At 32.1% G+C, this 17,113-nt stretch overlaps 2 protein-coding genes and 1 long non-coding RNA gene across 3 annotated transcripts; 1 reads left to right on the top strand and 2 right to left on the bottom strand.

Moving 5' to 3' along the window:
* Window positions 1-8,046: 8,046 nt before the first annotated feature.
* LOC130813597 (uncharacterized) lies at window positions 8,047-8,727 on the bottom strand. Its single transcript, XM_057679434.1, has one exon. The coding sequence runs from the start codon at window positions 8,725-8,727 to the stop codon at window positions 8,047-8,049; it is 681 nt and encodes a 226-aa protein (XP_057535417.1).
* A 1,756-nt stretch (window positions 8,728-10,483) lies between these two features.
* On the top strand, window positions 10,484-15,858 carry LOC130812981 (probable UDP-glucosyl transferase 73B6). Its single transcript, XM_057678652.1, has 2 exons — window positions 10,484-11,056; window positions 14,527-15,858. The coding sequence occupies exons 1-2, from the start codon at window positions 10,544-10,546 to the stop codon at window positions 15,487-15,489; spliced, it is 1,476 nt and encodes a 491-aa protein (XP_057534635.1). The 5' UTR covers window positions 10,484-10,543; the 3' UTR covers window positions 15,490-15,858.
* LOC130812982 (uncharacterized) lies at window positions 11,366-13,750 on the bottom strand. Its single transcript, XR_009042150.1, has 3 exons — window positions 13,415-13,750; window positions 12,272-12,341; window positions 11,366-11,855 (listed from the first exon to the last, which is right to left on the bottom strand). It is a non-coding gene; the product is annotated as an uncharacterized LOC130812982 (long non-coding RNA).
* Window positions 15,859-17,113: the final 1,255 nt, after the last annotated feature.

Here is a 17,113-nt window from a genome sequence, read left to right as displayed (position 1 = left end):
AATAAAATAGAAGATTTACACTGATTGTAAAATAAAATGGGCTTTAACGGGTCAGGTCTTATTTGATTGTGCAATTAGCAACTTGGAGTACAAATGATTGCTGATGCTTGCAAGCCGCAGCACCATTGGCAATTTGGTGTTTAGATGCTGATAATGCTGAATTATCATGTTTCGAACGTCCAGTTGGATTCCAAATGGTGATGCAAGAAATTGTGAAAAATTAATATAAACAGGTCGGGCCATCAAGACCGACGCAATTAGAACCTGCATCTGTTTTGTAAGACCCGTCCGAGACCGTTAAAAGTAGAGTCATTATGTCTCTTATTTGGCCCATTATACAGGTCTACAATAGTTGCAACATCTATTGAAAAAGTGTTTGTTCGGAATAATTTTATAGTGGTTGACTTTCAAAGTAAAAGTGTATTGGTACCTTGATGAAGATCATGCGGGGAAAAAAAAAATTGATGATACATGATGCATGTTTATATAGTTTTTTTCATATAGCCCAAGTGGGAGATTATTGGTTCATATTTCAACATTGGCCTTATATATAAATATACATGTATCGTTATAGTAGAGGGTAGCCCCTATTTCTAGTAAAATGCGCGAAAATAAATTGAGGTGGTTTGGACATGTGCAAAGAAAGACTTTCGACGCCCCTGTGAGGAGGGTAGAAAGCATTATAGTAGAGGGTAAGAGGAGTCAAGGAAGACATAGGAGAACTTGGGATGAGCAAATAAAAGTTTACTTGCTTGAGTTAAACTTTTTTTAGGGCCTGACTAGAGATAGGGGTAATTGGAGGCGCCACATTCATGTTTTAGACTACTGATGTACGCTTATATTACCTTTTGGTGTTCTTGCCCTCTTGCTTCTCTTGTTTCATTATTATTAGTTTTTTTTGTTTTCTTTAATTTTGTAGTTGGTTCTACTTATTTATTTTATTTACAGGCTTTTAATTTATCTTTCGCGTGTAGTTACGTCTTTTTATCTTCCTCGAGCTAGGTGTAACAGACTCAAAATTCTTAATTTTAATCTTCCGATTAATTATTCTGAATTTTCAAATCAAATCTCTAATCCTTTGATTATCCATTTCAAACCATCTTTAATTCTTAAATCTTTTTCGATTTTGTAATTTCTTTCAAATATTAAACTTTAAAATAGTATTTTGTTTAAAATCTTTTTATAAGCACTAAAATATTATTTTATTATTTTATAGTACGAAAAGTAAGTTTTTATTATTATATTCACGATTTTGTAAAACGTTACTTTTTAACTTTCTTCCTTAAATTAACATTACTACTTATTATTTAACCTTATAATTTTGATATAATTATTTTATACATAAAAATGAGTCGTATTTTTATTATTAACATTAAGTATAGTTTAAGCAAAATTTTAAATAAACTACATATTTTCATGATCAAATTTACCCATTATTTTAAAGTATATTCACTTGTACATATTAGAACAAAATTTTGATGAACCAAAATCCTTTCTATGGTAACCTATGATGTTCATCACTTACACAAGTTATCACCATTTCCTTACACAAGCTATCACCATTTCCTTACACAAGCTAACCTTCTTCTACACTCCAAACTCTTACACATTCTGACATTCACTTACACACTCCAACTCTTACACATTCACTTACACACTCTAAATCACTTACACAAGTTAACCTTCTTCTATACTCCTAACACTCTTTTTCATACAATCTAATGAACTACAAAGTTGCCCAAACCCATTATAAATACCCCTTAGCCATGAGATCACTTACACCACCATCATCAAATCTTTCTAACATTCTTTCTTATATTTTCACTTCATTAAAATCTTACTACATTAATACCTTTATTAATTGAAGAAATTAAAGAACATGGAGCTTAGAACACTCTTTACTTAGCTTAAATCATCATCATTATTTTGGGAGTTGGGATTAATTATCTTTGGAGCATTATTATCTATCTTGGAGGATCTTATTTCTTATTATTTTTCTAATTAGTACTTAGTACTAATCCTTGGTGTTAGTATGGTATAACTTCTTACCCTACTCTTTTTGTGGAATTTTACATTATATTTACTTTATAATATGCAAAGTATGAAATATGTTGATATATTTTAGTGGAAGTTAGTTTAATGAAATTATGATCAAGATTATATTAAGTATGTGTATGCTAAAAGTATATTTAGTATGTTAATCTAATAGTCTTTGAACAAGTTTAGGAAGTTGAGTGCAAAATTATATTCTAGTGATATTAAGCATGATTCATGTTATAAACTAGTGCTAGTATATTTATGAGTTATGTGTTACATTAGAAATGTTATTATATTTAAGAATTTATTTTATGTTTGAATATTGTATTAATATGTTTATGTTAGCCTTCAAACTAGTTTATAAGGTAATAAGTTATTTTATGAACGTATTTTACTAAGTATGATTATATTAAGAATATTGTTATTATACTTTATTATGAGATTTAAGTTTATCCTTAAAAGTTATAGTAAATTTCTAAGTTATTGTGTAAAGTTTTTATTTTTTATTTGTTTTTTAGTGGTTATGTTAATTATTTAAATCTTGAATTTACTATGATAAATTAAATGAAGTTGTTTTATTAGTGAAAAAAGGCCCCGAAATACTCATAGGCCATTCGACCATTATCATATTAAAAGAAAAAGAGTTTGATTTATTTTTTTTTATATTATTATAAGCTATTTTGTGATAATATTAAAATAAAATCTTAAAAGTTATTTTTGAGAAAGCTTTATAAGTTATTAAATATTGAAGTGATTTTCTTGAATATATGAGATTTCATAATTAAAAAAAAATAATAATAACTTTTGTGACATTTAATTATTTAGTACAAAATAATATTTTATCTGCTAACTATTTGACCAAAATTTATATAAAAAGATGTAAAAGTATTTTTAGTAAACTTGTTCTTAAACTATGTGTGAAATATTGATGTTTTTGTGAAATTATAAGTTTTATTTGTTTTATAACTAGAATGTTGATTTTCGCGAATCTAATAAGTTTACTTGTTTTTCCAAACTTGAAATAATTATTTTTTTGGTAAACTTGTTGAATTTTGAAAACTTATCCAAAGGTTGCAGTTTAACTTGAATTTTAATTAGAATGTTTGATTTTGTGAGGAGAATAAAGTTTTATTTATTTTAAAGTTGGAAATTTTGATTTTGGAAACTTATTTCAAGAGAAATAGATTTTAGTAGCTACTTGTGAAAAATACTAATTTGGAGACTATTAATAAAATATTAAGTTATTAGTGTGAATTTAGTGAACTATTAAAATAAAGTTATAAATAAAATTTAATGTGTAAAAATTAAGTAATGAACATATAAAGACGTAAATGTGAATTAAACGTTATGATTAAGAATTATATTAAATAAATGAAGTTACCACTTAGGTTGGTCAAATTCAAATTCAAAGTCAACTTAGAGTAATAAAAATGTGATGTACTTGTGTGAAATGTATTGATTGAATGACCCTGATAGTAAGGTAATGTCGAACCATGGACCGGCATGTAAAATCCCGGCGTCCGTGTTGGCCGGCACGTAAAATGCGGTGTAAGACAGGGGGTTCGCTACCTATCCTGTAGAGCTCGAGCATAAATATTGTATTGGAGGGGTGACGACTCCCACCACAGTTAGGGTTTAGGACTACGGTTTTCACCTAACCAGACCTTTACATATATCAGGTGTCATATTGATGTGCTTGTTGATCACTGATAAACTTGATTAGTGTTGATGCTATGATGCATGGTACGGTTATGAGTATTAACCAAATGAACTTATTCAAGTGTTAAGATTACCGAATTGTATAAGTGGCAGTAACGTACTTCTGTCAAGATCGAGAATGATATCTTAATGACTTAAAAGTATGTAACAAAAAAGAACATGGTAAAAATATACGGTGGTGTCAATTAAGTATAAGTTCGTACTTAAATTATTATTTTGTAAAAGTAGCGTATAATTTCCGTATTTTGAGCTGGATAGGAAGTTATGCTCGGCGTTAAGCGCTGACCGATTCAATCGGCTGTCATCCGTATCATGGATGGCAGCATTTTGCAGGATTTAGTTCAGGTTCCGATCCAGGCCGCAGCAATTACTAGTTATCGAGAACTTAGCTGCTTTTTGTATCTTTATTGATCACTTGATGATGATGTATTTTTTTCTTTTTGAGCAAACAATATTTCTTATCAGAGGTAATATTTTACTTTTTTTGTAAACAGTTTTAGTTTTATGATTTAAAGTTTTTAACAATTCGGCATTTTGAGACTTCCGCAATAATTTTTTTGTATTAAACATTATTATTAAATGTTAATTATGTATCGAGATTGCCTCTCTTGTTACACGTGGTATCAGAGCTAAAGTTAATCAAATCCCGGAACTTCGGTTCCATGTAAAAGAAAGTTCTCGATAGCCGACATTTTCAAAAAAAAAAAGATGTGTTTTCTTTTTTTTTTTCCAAATAACCTTTTTTTCAAATTTTTTTACTTTTGTGCTTGTGTGACCATGTGTAGATTACATATTATAATTATGTTAATGTGATATTGACCACATGTTTAAATTTCATTTGAGATGACGAAAGATTATAATATTTCCTCACTCAGGAGTCTAGGATTTGACAATTGGAATAACAGTTAACGTGAATGAACACTTTGAAGGTAAAGTTATTTCTGATAATTTTCTCATAGAAAATTTTTCCATTCATATTCTTTTTGATTCTAAGGTCGACCGATCTTTTATCTCTACCTCTTTTCTTCACAATCCTCCGTCTTTCAAACCTCTGAATTTCAATCCCCAAATTTGTTCACCTATCAGTTCACCATTCCTATGTGACTGTATTTTTCCTGCTTTCCTCTTAAGATTTTAGATCATCATCTACTGTCGACTTGATAGTGTTTGAATTGGGTACTTATGATATTATTTTGTGTATGGATTTTTAGAGACGTCATCATGTGGAGATTTTTTTTAAAGGACAAGATTGTTTGGGTTAAAACTCAAGGAGATGAGTGCTTGATTATGAACAAATATGTGTCCCCTGTTCAAACCATTTATGTCGTTCAAGCCATTAAGATGATTAAGTATAGAGATGAGAGATACGTGCATGTGTTTTATTTCCAGTAGTAAGGATAAAGCCAAATTGAGTCTTGACGAAACCCCGATTGTTAGTGAATATCCTAATGTTTATCTTAAGGATTTACCTTGTTTACCCCCGAGGAGAGTTGTTGATTTCCATATTGATCGGATTTATGATGTTATCTTTATGTCCAAGACTTTGTACCATTTTATCCTAGTCGAGTTCACTAAATTATAGAAGTAGTGGATGAGTTACTAGGGAAAAAAAAAAAAAAAGAGTTTTATTCGCAGTAATGTGTCGCCTTGGAGAGCCCCTGTTTTATTTGTTAGTAAAATGATGGTACAATGAGGTTGTGCATTGACTATAGGGAGATTAACAAGATTACCACCAAGAACAGTTACCCTTTGTTTAGGATAGATGATATTTTCGACTAGTTAGAAGTTAGGAACTCAAGAGTTTTCTATGATTTATTTAAGATTTAGGTATCATCAATCAAGGATAGCCGAGAATGGTATTCTAAAGACTGCGTCAGTTATGGACTTTATGAGTTTCGGTGATGTCATTTGGGGTAACAAATACGCCAACAACGTTTATGGATTTGATGCAGAGATACATTCGTCCTTATTTGGATAAGTTTATAGTTTTTATGAAATTTTGGTATATTCGAGAAAAATGGAGGAACATGAGGAAAATTTGAGGATTATGCTAAAACTTTGAAAAAAAAATATTTAGGAAAATTTATTAAGTATGAGTTTTGGCTTGAGGAAATAGTTTTTTTTTCTGGGTTATATTGTGTCTGAGAATGGAATTTCTATGTATCTGGAGAAGATTAAGACGATAACCAATTGTCGATTACGAGGAATGTAACTGAAGTTCGAAGCTTTTTGGGTTTTGCTGGTTACTATAGGAAATATGTTGAGAATTTCTCTAAGGTTACTCGTCCCATGTTTGAGTTGTTGAAGAAAAGAATTCGATTTTAATAAAGTAAGAGGTACACGATTGCATTTGAGGAATCACAGAGGAGAATCACTACTGCTCATGTATTGATAGTGCATGATTGTAGCAAACGATTCAAGGTCTATTGGATACTTCATTTAAAGGTATGGGATGTGTACTTATGCAAGACATAAATATAGCTTATCCATCGAGGCAATTGAGGCCACATGAGGTGAATTACCCATTGCGAGATATATTTTTCTATGAGCGAGATATATTGGATAGGACGATAATGATGATGTATCGTTATAATTTATTAAAACTGTATTTATGTTTAACTTAAAGTGAATATAATAAAAGTCAAAGTATTTGTGCTTAATGTATGTATTAATAGATTGTGAACTTTAAATGTGTAGAGACTCTTTTTATAATTGAATTCTATAATGGTTTGAATACTAGTCATAAGTTATTATTATACTCCCTCCTATTCAGCTTAGGTGTCCTATTTCCTTTTATGGTCAAGTCATCTTAATTGTCCCATTTCTATTTTTGGTATGCATTTTTGACTATTATGCCCTTAGTAGTTTATCCTATATTCAATTATACCCTCCATTACCCATACTAATTTTCCCTCCCTTTTAATTAATCAACATACTTAATCCTAATTAACATACCCACCCATTTAAACACTCCCTCCATTTTTAAACCTAAAACCCTACCCATCCCAATTCCTCTTGCCGTTTTCTGATAACCCTGGGTTAAAGCTTCACCTTCTTCCTTAAGTTCTTTCGTGTTGTTCTCTGATAACCCTAATTTTTGGTTGAATCTTCACTTTCTTCCTTAATTTCTTTCGTGTTGTTCTCTGAAAATCCTAAATCTGGGTTGAAGCTTCACCGTCTACCTTAATTTCTTTTGTGTTGTTCTCTGATAACCCTAGATCTGATTTGAAGCTACACCTTATTCCTTAATTTCTTTCGTGTTGTTCTCATGGCAAACTCCAATTTGCCTTTTAAATCCCCCCTGAAGAACCCTAACTCGACAATCAACTCACCCATGAAAAACCCTTACTCGCGTACTTATTTACTTCTGAGAATCCCCAAATCTCCTTACAAATCGCCTTCTAAGATAGAGTTTAAGGGGTTCGATGATGAGAACCCTAAATCTGGACTGAAATTGTTTGAGGAAGAGTCTTTTGATTACTATGATGACTCAACTTCTATTGAGACTGATCCTAAGTGGGGAAGAGCACTTGACTCTGAAGGTGAACCCATTTACACACCTGAGCCTGATATGTATCCTGATCGTGAATATTCTTCCATTGATACTGTTTTTTCGAATACTGATTGTGAAGAAGAAGATTGGCTTGATAAGCTAGGTTCTTTCTCAAGTGAGTTTCTATTCGTGTTGGTGCATGTTCATTTTGACTGATGATGATTTTTAATTTAAACGTTTTTGTACGCATTTTATTTCATTGCTCAGTGATCTGAAAGTGAGCATTTTTAGCCACCATAAAATCGAATAAAGGGGGTTTGGATTGTTTTCCAACGTTTAATGCACAAAGATGTTCGATTTTCTACTCAATGATTTCAAAAAAAAATAAATAAGTTTACCTGAGAGTACTAAAACAACCAATTTTTTCATTAATGTATAATTGAATAAAAATGTTTCATTGAAAACAACATAAAATTTTTGTTGTTTGCATCTGAAACATCCCATGTTAAAGATCCCAAAAATATGTCCAAAGTCAAAGGGAATTTACATTTGAAACATGTTGTTGTGTTGGTTAAGGTTGTGTTGGCTGATGTTCTGTGTTGTTGTTGCTTTACTGTATGTCCCAAAAAATTTTGTTGGTTGCTGTTCTGTTGTTCATATGATGATTTCTGTTGCTCTTGCTGAAATTCGTTGAGATTGGTTGTTGCCGTTTTCTGATAATTCTACATTCAAATCCCCTTGATCAATCCCCCCTGCATAGCCAATCAGTTCCACAAGCTGATTCATTTTTTTTGTACTTAGCTTTGTGAATAATGTTGATGTGAATCAACAACCAATTGCTTGTCAATACTCGGGTAATCTGGTAAAGTCCCTTCCCTTGCTGCCTTTGTTTTGTTCATGTGAGGAATGTGATAGTCAAACCCCCCTTGTCTTTTCATAACCTCTATCATACAAGCTTGTAAAGTGATGAATACAAACCTTAAACATTGTGGACTTAGATTCTGAAATGCATTATTCACAGCCCTAAGTAATTCTGTAACATTGTAAGCAGATTTTTGATATTGCAAAGCTTGAATTGATCTAAAAAAACCTAGATCTAGCATGTTCATGTCAGGGGAATTTGGAGGTTGTTGCACTAATTGTATATTAAATCCATCTTTCATTGCCTCTTCTAAAATTTCTCTGTCATTGTGTGCTATATGCGGTTTGGCATTGTCTTGTTGAATGTAAATATGCTTTGACAATCCTGCAGGCCATTTTGCTCTTATGGTTGGCAGCACATTAGTGATAAGCATTGCTCTAATGTGCACTTTTGTGATTGATTGTATTGGTTTTGTTTCCAACTCCCCCCTTTTCCTGTTCTTTGAGCTTCTTTTTACTGGCTCCTGTGTAATAAATGGCCAAATGTCTATCTTACCATCAAAAAAAACATCACCTTCAGTTGTAAATATTGGCTTTGTAACTGCACACATAAACATGATTTTTGGAATGAACATTTTTGATTGACACTCTCTATGTGGTTCTACTTCACCAAGAGCTAGATAATAACTCTGTGTCTCTCGGGTTAGATAGAAGTGTTTTTCATTTATGTGAACAACGTTAGTATATGGCTTAAACTTGAATGCATCATTTTGTTCATCATATTCACATTTAGATAATGCAAAGCTTAACCTGTGTAACTTGTTGTTTTCATTCAAAGTCGGTTTGATTGCGTTTGTGTGCCTTCTTATGACTTTGTTCCTCTTCTATCTACACACTGTTGATTGTGACACGTCCATCTGCTTTGCTACTGAATGCTAAGTACCCTTGAGTTCATATTTAATGGCCTTAAATTTTTCTTCATCGAATTTGATTTTGTTTGCTGCTTCTCTGCCCCTTCTCTTATTGTTGAGGTTAATCACTGTGGTGTTGTTTGTCATCTGCTTCTTGACATCATTCCACAAACGTGTGATTGTTTTCCTACACACTTGAAACTCAATTGCAAGTGCACTGATTGTGCCTAGCACTGGTTTGCCCTTCTTATTTTATGCAGACAGCAACTTCTGCATTATTTGTTCTCTTTGTTGTGTACTTAAGTTTTTTGTAGGAGCCATTGTTTTAGATGAATGTGTAATAAATGACCATTGTCATTGTCAATTTATGGTTTCTGTTTTTTCATGTAATGATTGATTTTTTTTTCTGTTTGACAATTCATTTTTGGCGCCTAATACCCATTAATCTCAATTTTATGTTGTGTGCTTTGAAATTTTGGTTGAATTAATGGCGCCAGACACCAATATTAGTTTCTTGCACTGGCGGCAGTTTCTGATTTCCTTCTGAATTTCTTATTTTTGGACATTTTAATTTGGGGTTTCAAATTAATTTGGGTAATGTGATGATTTTTTTCATTTTGAAAATTTGGTTGTTTATAATTTGGAGGTTATTTAAGAAATTATTAATGCGTATTTTTGGTAATTTGGAAAATCTGAAGTCAATGATCGCAAAAAAATTCGCACTCACATGATCAATAACGACTGCAACTACACCGAAGCTGTTGAAGAATTGAGAAGGCTCTCTGAGATACCGTAACTAATGTATTTAATTTTTAGTACTCTTGAGAAATTTATGTAATTTCCAAAAATTATTGTAAACGCAGGACTTAACTATGTAATTCGGGATTTAATTAGATGATCGATGTAATTTTGGCGTTGTACTAAAAAAAATTTCAAACTTTTAATGCCAAAAAAATCAGCTTTTAAATTGGGCTAGAAAGTGCTTGAAAGAGAATTAAAGTGCGAACACTTATCAATCTATAAAATCTAATCGTTATCGTTTTCAAAATTTCTTGGGTGCTATAAGATTAAGTAACTTTCAGTTTTGTTTTTTATTTATTTTTCTAATTTAACATAATGAATCTTATTTGTTAATAATGATTTTCACCATTTATTGTACAATCACTAAATTCATGACTAAATATATAAATGAGATTAATAGAAAATAATAAATTATTATTCAAAAATAAAAATAATACAAATTAAATAAAATAAACCAAAATGAAAAAAATACTAGAAATTCAATGAAAAGAACAGAGTATAGAAGAACACTTTTTAAAAGTGTACTTAGCGTAAATAAAATGAAGAATGCTCGCGCAACTCGTGGTGATCATTTGTTAAACTACTTTATGCCTCGCGTGACTCGGGTCATTTGTGTCACATGTCAAAACTAAGGCTACAATATATAAATTTAAATATTTATTCTCCATTTAATCCATCTTCATCTTTAATTCTCTTAATCACAACAAAATAAACATAAACCATGGCTATTATTGAGTCTTCAACCACGACATACTCATACTCCCCCCAAAACTTAAGGGGATATTTCATTCCATACATTGTTCCAAGCCATATCTTCAATTTAGTAGACATAGCCAAACTCTTCGCCTCACGTGGTGTGCACGTGACAATCCTCACTACTCACTACAACTCACTTCTACTGAAACATTCCACTGATGATTTGGGGGCCCAGATAGAGCTCCATATCATTGACTTTCCTTCCAAGGAAGTTGGATTACCTGAAGGAGTGGAGAATTACAGTACTGCCACTCCTGAGATGGCTAGTAAAGTTTTTCAGGGGTTCATGATGCTTCAGAAGCCCATGGAAGAAGCTATTCGGGCCGCTAAGCCCGATTTTATTGTAGCTGATATGTACTATCCATGGGCTTCTGATCTTGCTATTGAGCTTCGTATTCCTCGCTTTATTTTTCATGTTAAATGTTATTTTGCTCTTTGTGCTGCTGAAGTTCTTGCTAAGTCCGCTCCACAGGAAAAGGTATGAAATGACAGAGAAAATAATTTCAGTGACTAAATTTTTTTTTAAACCTAGATTTAGTCTTAGGTAATTAAAAAGATTTCTTAAAAAATTAAAACATATCATATTATACTCCCTCCCTTTTCTAAGTTGTTTTCATTTGCATATTGGGTGGGTTAATTTGTTTTTGATATGAAGTATCTTTTTATTTTTTATTACAAATTTTGAACAAAATTAAATTTCTTCATCATAATTTTAATTTCTTAAGGATTATTTACCAATTATAGTCTTAAAGTTTTTTTTTTACAATAAACAGCCTTGAAGTTTTTTTTTTTTACAACCAACAGTCATCTAATTACCAAACACGACACTGATACAACCACTTCATCGGATGACCTGCTAAATGACCATTGACCAATGTAAATCACCTTTGACTTTCAATTAAATTTATTAATCTAACCTAATTTACCTAATTACTGTAACAACCCGACTTACCATTAACTGAGTAAACAGGATCATCACGGGGTTCATTTCCCAAGAAACTTAAATCATACTTCCAAAACTTGAGCAAAGAGGTCACCAGCTCTTTGACGTAATTAACTCAGCTAATTTTCAAACCAAACATCTAACTAAGACATAAGGTAATCATACAATTCACTTCGAGTCCAATATAACCAATACAACCAAGACTAATATACATCTATCAAAATCCGTATACAAAACTATAAATTCCCACGTGCTCAGCTCAAAATGACATCCTTGGCACTCTAATCAACATCGCTAACCCATCGTTCCCGGCCGGTTCCAATCTGTAATCAAACTAATATTTGAAAACAACAGAGGATCAAATTAAACTAAATGAGAAGTAACAATCCAAAACAATAAAACACAGTAATTCATAAGAAAGGTTTAAAAGCAACATCAGTTTTCTAGATCTATGTGCGCACAGGGAGTCTAGTTGAGAGGAACATCCATAGCTCTAAGGCTATGTCACTCTCGGTTGAGGCTAGTCAATATTCGAATGACAATTCACCTCAAAACAGGGGAATAGGAGACAATGTCTCACCACTCCGTCAATGACCAGCTCGTAAGCCCGATCCATTGACCATATCAATATCAGCATAATCATTCATAAACAAAATTATCTCAACAATATAAATTTCACAAACTTTAATAAAACATTCTCAAAAACTGTAGTCTGGCCAGACCCCTTTTTAAGGGACTGCTACTACTCACCAAAGATGCTTCAAGGAGCTAAGTCTGTTTCTCCGCGATTGCTAGAAAGGTTCCTCGATGACGTCGTCCCCTGGAGCATAACAAACATAACATCACAAAAAAGCGTTCGATACTACAATCTAGGTTTATTTAACTCATTGTATCTCCTCCTAGCCACCGCAGCTTAACTAAGACTTTATTCTTAATACTCCAACAACTCATGCCATGAGGTTATTTCTAAGCAATTAAAAGAATCTAAGGTTGTTAATATTCTCCTAGAGGATTCCCAATACTGGTTATCTTCTTTATACATCTAACTAACAAATATAACCATTTTAGTCCATTAAAATATTCAAAAGACTACTACACATCCAAGATCACTAAACTACTCAAATTTAGTTGTGAGAATTAGCTTTTACTACAATTACAATTTTACAATTAGGTTCATATCATCACTTTGACCATATTTAGTAATAACAACATTCAAATCCCAATCTTCACCACTACGTATAAACCATCAAAATTCTACGAATTCATTTCAACAATCATCATCTTCCCATTATATCCTAAATTGTCCAATTTTGCATATTATAAACACAAAAATAAGTATTCTCTCTACAATCCTCAAAATCACAAGTATTCAGTGTTTCATCCAAGAGCATCGAATTATTCGATTATTCCCCATTATCATTACTTGCCACAACTCCTAATTTCTAACAATAATTTAACAACTCAATATTACATATCCAGCTACTAATCTCAATCAACAAGACTCATCTAATTAATTTATATAAATTTCAAGATTCCTCAAATTTTAGGGCTTAATACATGGTAAAGGAATATGCAAATGAAAGTATGCCAATGAAATCAACCTCATATGAATAAAACATAAACATTGAGAAAGAAGAGAAAAGAAATCAAGAAGGGTTTACCTTCTGTTTTGATGATCAGCAAGGAACACAACAAAATAGGCTTCAAAAATTGATTAAAAAGGTTTCAATTGCTATCTTGCTAATTTCTACTTCAATGGAATAAAATCCTACAAGGATGTTGATATTTATGAAATTCCAATTAAAAATGGCTAGGGTTCGAATCTTGAGAAGAAAATCAGAATATTAAAGAAGAATGGAATAAAATTACACATAAAAATTGAGAGATTCAAACCTTAGTTTGTTTACACCAACAATCAACAAGGAGAGTAGGGCATCCATGGAACTTGGTTTACTCGAAAATCAATGGATTGAATGAGGAAGATGAGTGTAATTTTGGGTTGTACGTATGAGGAAGAAGGGAAGGGTTTAGTGGGTAATTAGAATAAGTGAGACGAGGGAAAAGAAATGTTGGGGGTAATGGGGTTACCGGGTACGAAAGGGGTTTTGGGTATTTTAATTATATATATATATATATATACGCAATGTATACGCAATATATAAATATTATTAAACTTACTTAACTTACACTAGTGGAAAAAAATGTATTTGCTGCTAATTATTTGCTGCGGTTTTTAATATACGCAACAATAAATAGGAAAAACAATTAAAAAAAATTAAATTCAACAAATGCTGCGGTTTTCCAGCAACCCGTAGCAAATAACATCAATTGCTGTGGTTATCAATAGGCCCGTAGCAAATAACAAAAAAAAAAATTTATCAATTGATGTGGTTATTGTAAGGGCCCGCAACAAATAAGGCTTTTGGTATTTGCTTTATCTCAATTTTTGCGGTTATTCTAAGAGCCTGCAACAAATAATGCTTTCACACAAAATTAAAACCCGCCATTTAACGTTTCATTTTTCACAAATTAAACTCAACTATTACTTGATTCATGGTAAATTTTCTAATTGGTTTAAAGCCCAATATAATTTTATTTATTATAAATTTCCGAATGTTACAATTACCCCCAATTAAACCCTTCTTCCCCGATCTCTCTCTAACCCTCCCCAATCACCATTCTCACATATTTTCTTATAACTTCATTTTAATATTTTTATATTGTTTATAATCTCTTTATGTTTTTTTGCTATTTTATAAAAATATTTTTTAATAGTTGTGGTTTTACATTTTCTTCACTAACTTTTATTCAAATATTTTATCTTTTTAATATTTATGATCATTATTTTCCCATAAATTCTATTTTTCTGGGGAATATTCTTAGAAACTTCTTTAATAACGGACGAACGAAGTAAAAATCTTACTACCCATCAAAATAATTGACACAAGATTTGGGAAATAACCCATTCTAATGATTATGTATCTTTATTTTTAATTTTCCAACAGGTTGAATCTGATAGTGAAGTTTTTCTTCTTCCGGATCTACCAGATGAGATCCCAATGACCCGTTCTCAGCTTCCGGAATGGATCCAGACCCGGAGTCCATTTACAGAGTTTAAGGAAAGAATTGATGTTGGTGATCATAAAAGTTATGGGGTTATTGTCAACAGTTCGTACGAATTGGAGAAAGCTTATGCAGATTTCTACAGCAATAACTTGGGCCGACGGGCCTGGTCTATTGGCCCTTATTCCTTACATTGCGACAAAGTGAATGCTAATAAGAAAATAGAAGAAAAGGAAGAACACCCATGTTTTGAATGGCTTGACAAAATGGAAGAAGGTAAAGTTATCTATGTAAGTTTTGGTAGTCTAGCTTGTTTTGGAGAAGCTCAAATATGTGAATTAGCTGCTGCATTAGAATCATCGGGCCACCCATTTATTTGGGTAGTAAGAAAAGGAGAAAAATGGGTCCCCGACGGGTTTGAAGCCCGAATCAAGGAACAAAACAAAGGGATTTTAATAACAGGATGGGCCCCCCAAGTACAGATACTAGAGCACCCATCAATAGGCGGGTTTATAACTCATTGTGGATGGAACTCAACCGTTGAAGGGTGTACAAGTGGGGTCCCAATGGTTACATGGCCTATTTCAGCAGAACAATTTTATAATGAGAAGTTGATAAGTCATGTTTTAAAGGTTGGGGTAGAAGTGGGAAGTAAAAAGTGGACTAGATCAATTGAAGAGTGTAGTGAGATTGTGGAAAAAGATAAGATTGAAAAGGCAATTAAGGAATTAATGAGTGATAGTTTTGAAGCTCAAGAAAGGAGGAAAAAGGTTAAAGAGATGAGTGAAGTAATTAAAAAGGCTGTGGATGAAAATGGTTCTTCTTGTAAAAATTTAAGTGATTTGATTCAAGAATTATTGCATGTAAAAGAGAAAGGATTACCCAATGACAATGGTTTAGAATAAACTTAATTTTGAGATGTTAATAAGGTTCTTTTGACCATGAAAAGAAAAGAAAATAAATGATGTTTAGTTTCATCATTCATCCAAAGGCAAGTTCATTTTCATTCTAATCTAGTTTTCGATTATCTTAAATGACCTAAATCATTCTTCAATCACATGTAATTATATTGTTGATCATGTTCGACAAGTTCGTGTGTTATATTAAGTGGTAGCTACTACTCCCTCCAATTCACTAGTATTGTGTTATTTGCTTTTTGGACACTATTTATCTCTTACTCTTAATTTGTACTCTCTTCATTTCTTTTTATTTGTCCACTTTATTTTTTCATGTGTTTCAACGCAAATTTTTAACCTCGACATCTCATAGTACGCATAATAAAAAATTGTAAATATAATATATTAAAATTCTTTGCATCAAGACGAAATTAACAAGATCCCACATAATATATTTAGTCTTGAATATATATTTAAAAAAATCAAATTTAAATTTCTCTCTCATAAAGTGAAAAAACTTAAAGTGGACAAAACAAAAAGGAATGTAAGAAGTATTTTATTATTAATCTATAAGTTAAAACATGATCAAGTGGGATCATGTTTGATTCGTCTCAATATAAGGATTATTCATATTAACATTCCATAATTTTTAATTATGCACAATTAAAAATATTAAAAATTGAATAAGTGCATTGAATAGAGTGTATAAAGCAAATGAGACATTAATAGCAAATTAGAGGGAGTATTATATTCTTGTTTTTGTGTTAATTTCTAAACAATGGCAATCGTGAAGGATAGGATATCATCATGTTGACAAGTTTTTAGCGGTCAAATTTAGGAAATGGGCAGAAGAAGATGTTCTTTCTCTGGACTACTTTTAATGTGGCAAATGTGATAAACAGTCTAAAACAGAAGAAGGAAATCAACGATTGAGGAAACAAGTAAAAAAAACCAAAGGAGAAATGGCAATTTTATTTTCCAAAGCCATATTCTCCATGGTTTGTCTGATTCCTTGTTTTGGTATTCTACTAATTTTATAAACTCGCTAAAGATTTATGGGATCATTCAAAGAATGTTAACTAACTTAAAAAATCTAATAATCTTGGTTTGTTGTGCGACAGCGGAAGCAAAGGCGATAAACAACAATGAAACAACAAGAAATTCAATGCAAACAACAAGAAAATGACACAAGAAATTAACGTGGTTCACTATCAACGTGATAGCTACGTCCACCGGCACCGAGAACAAACAATTTCACTATGATCGCAAAGAATACAGGATGAATTACAATCACGCTCACAAATTACGATGGCTCTCTTGTGATCTCTCTTTCAATTTGTGAATCATACCACCCTATGCTAACAAGGAGATGTATTTATAATAAAACGACTTGAAAGACGGTTTTAGGGCCTAAGTAACCACAAATAACCGATCACATATCAAGGTAACCGTCCCAAAAAACGGTTCCCGTGAAAAGAAACTTCAATTACGCGACCCGCTTAAAATTACGCGAGTCGCAAAGCTGGACCAGAGGCGACTCCGCGCCCCGCGGAGATCATGCTGTCTTGCTCCGCGCCCCGCCCGGCATTCTATGCGCCCCGCGGACTCCCTTCTGACCCAAAATTCATCTTCT

Source organism: Amaranthus tricolor, chromosome 5 (assembly GCF_026212465.1).
Source record: "Amaranthus tricolor cultivar Red isolate AtriRed21 chromosome 5, ASM2621246v1, whole genome shotgun sequence".
NCBI classification, from domain to species: Eukaryota; Viridiplantae; Streptophyta; class Magnoliopsida; order Caryophyllales; family Amaranthaceae; genus Amaranthus; species Amaranthus tricolor.
This window is presented reverse-complemented; position numbering and strand designations above follow the sequence as displayed.

Coding starts and splice junctions, on each gene's coding strand:
- LOC130813597 (XM_057679434.1), bottom strand. CDS start 8,727: ATGTTTATGTGTGCAGTTACAAAGCCAATATTTACAACTGAAGGTGAT.
- LOC130812981 (XM_057678652.1), top strand. CDS start 10,544: ATGGCTATTATTGAGTCTTCAACCACGACATACTCATACTCCCCCCAA. Junction 11,057..14,526: donor AGTCCGCTCCACAGGAAAAG/GTATGAAATGAC, acceptor ATTTTCCAACAG/GTTGAATCTGATAGTGAAGT.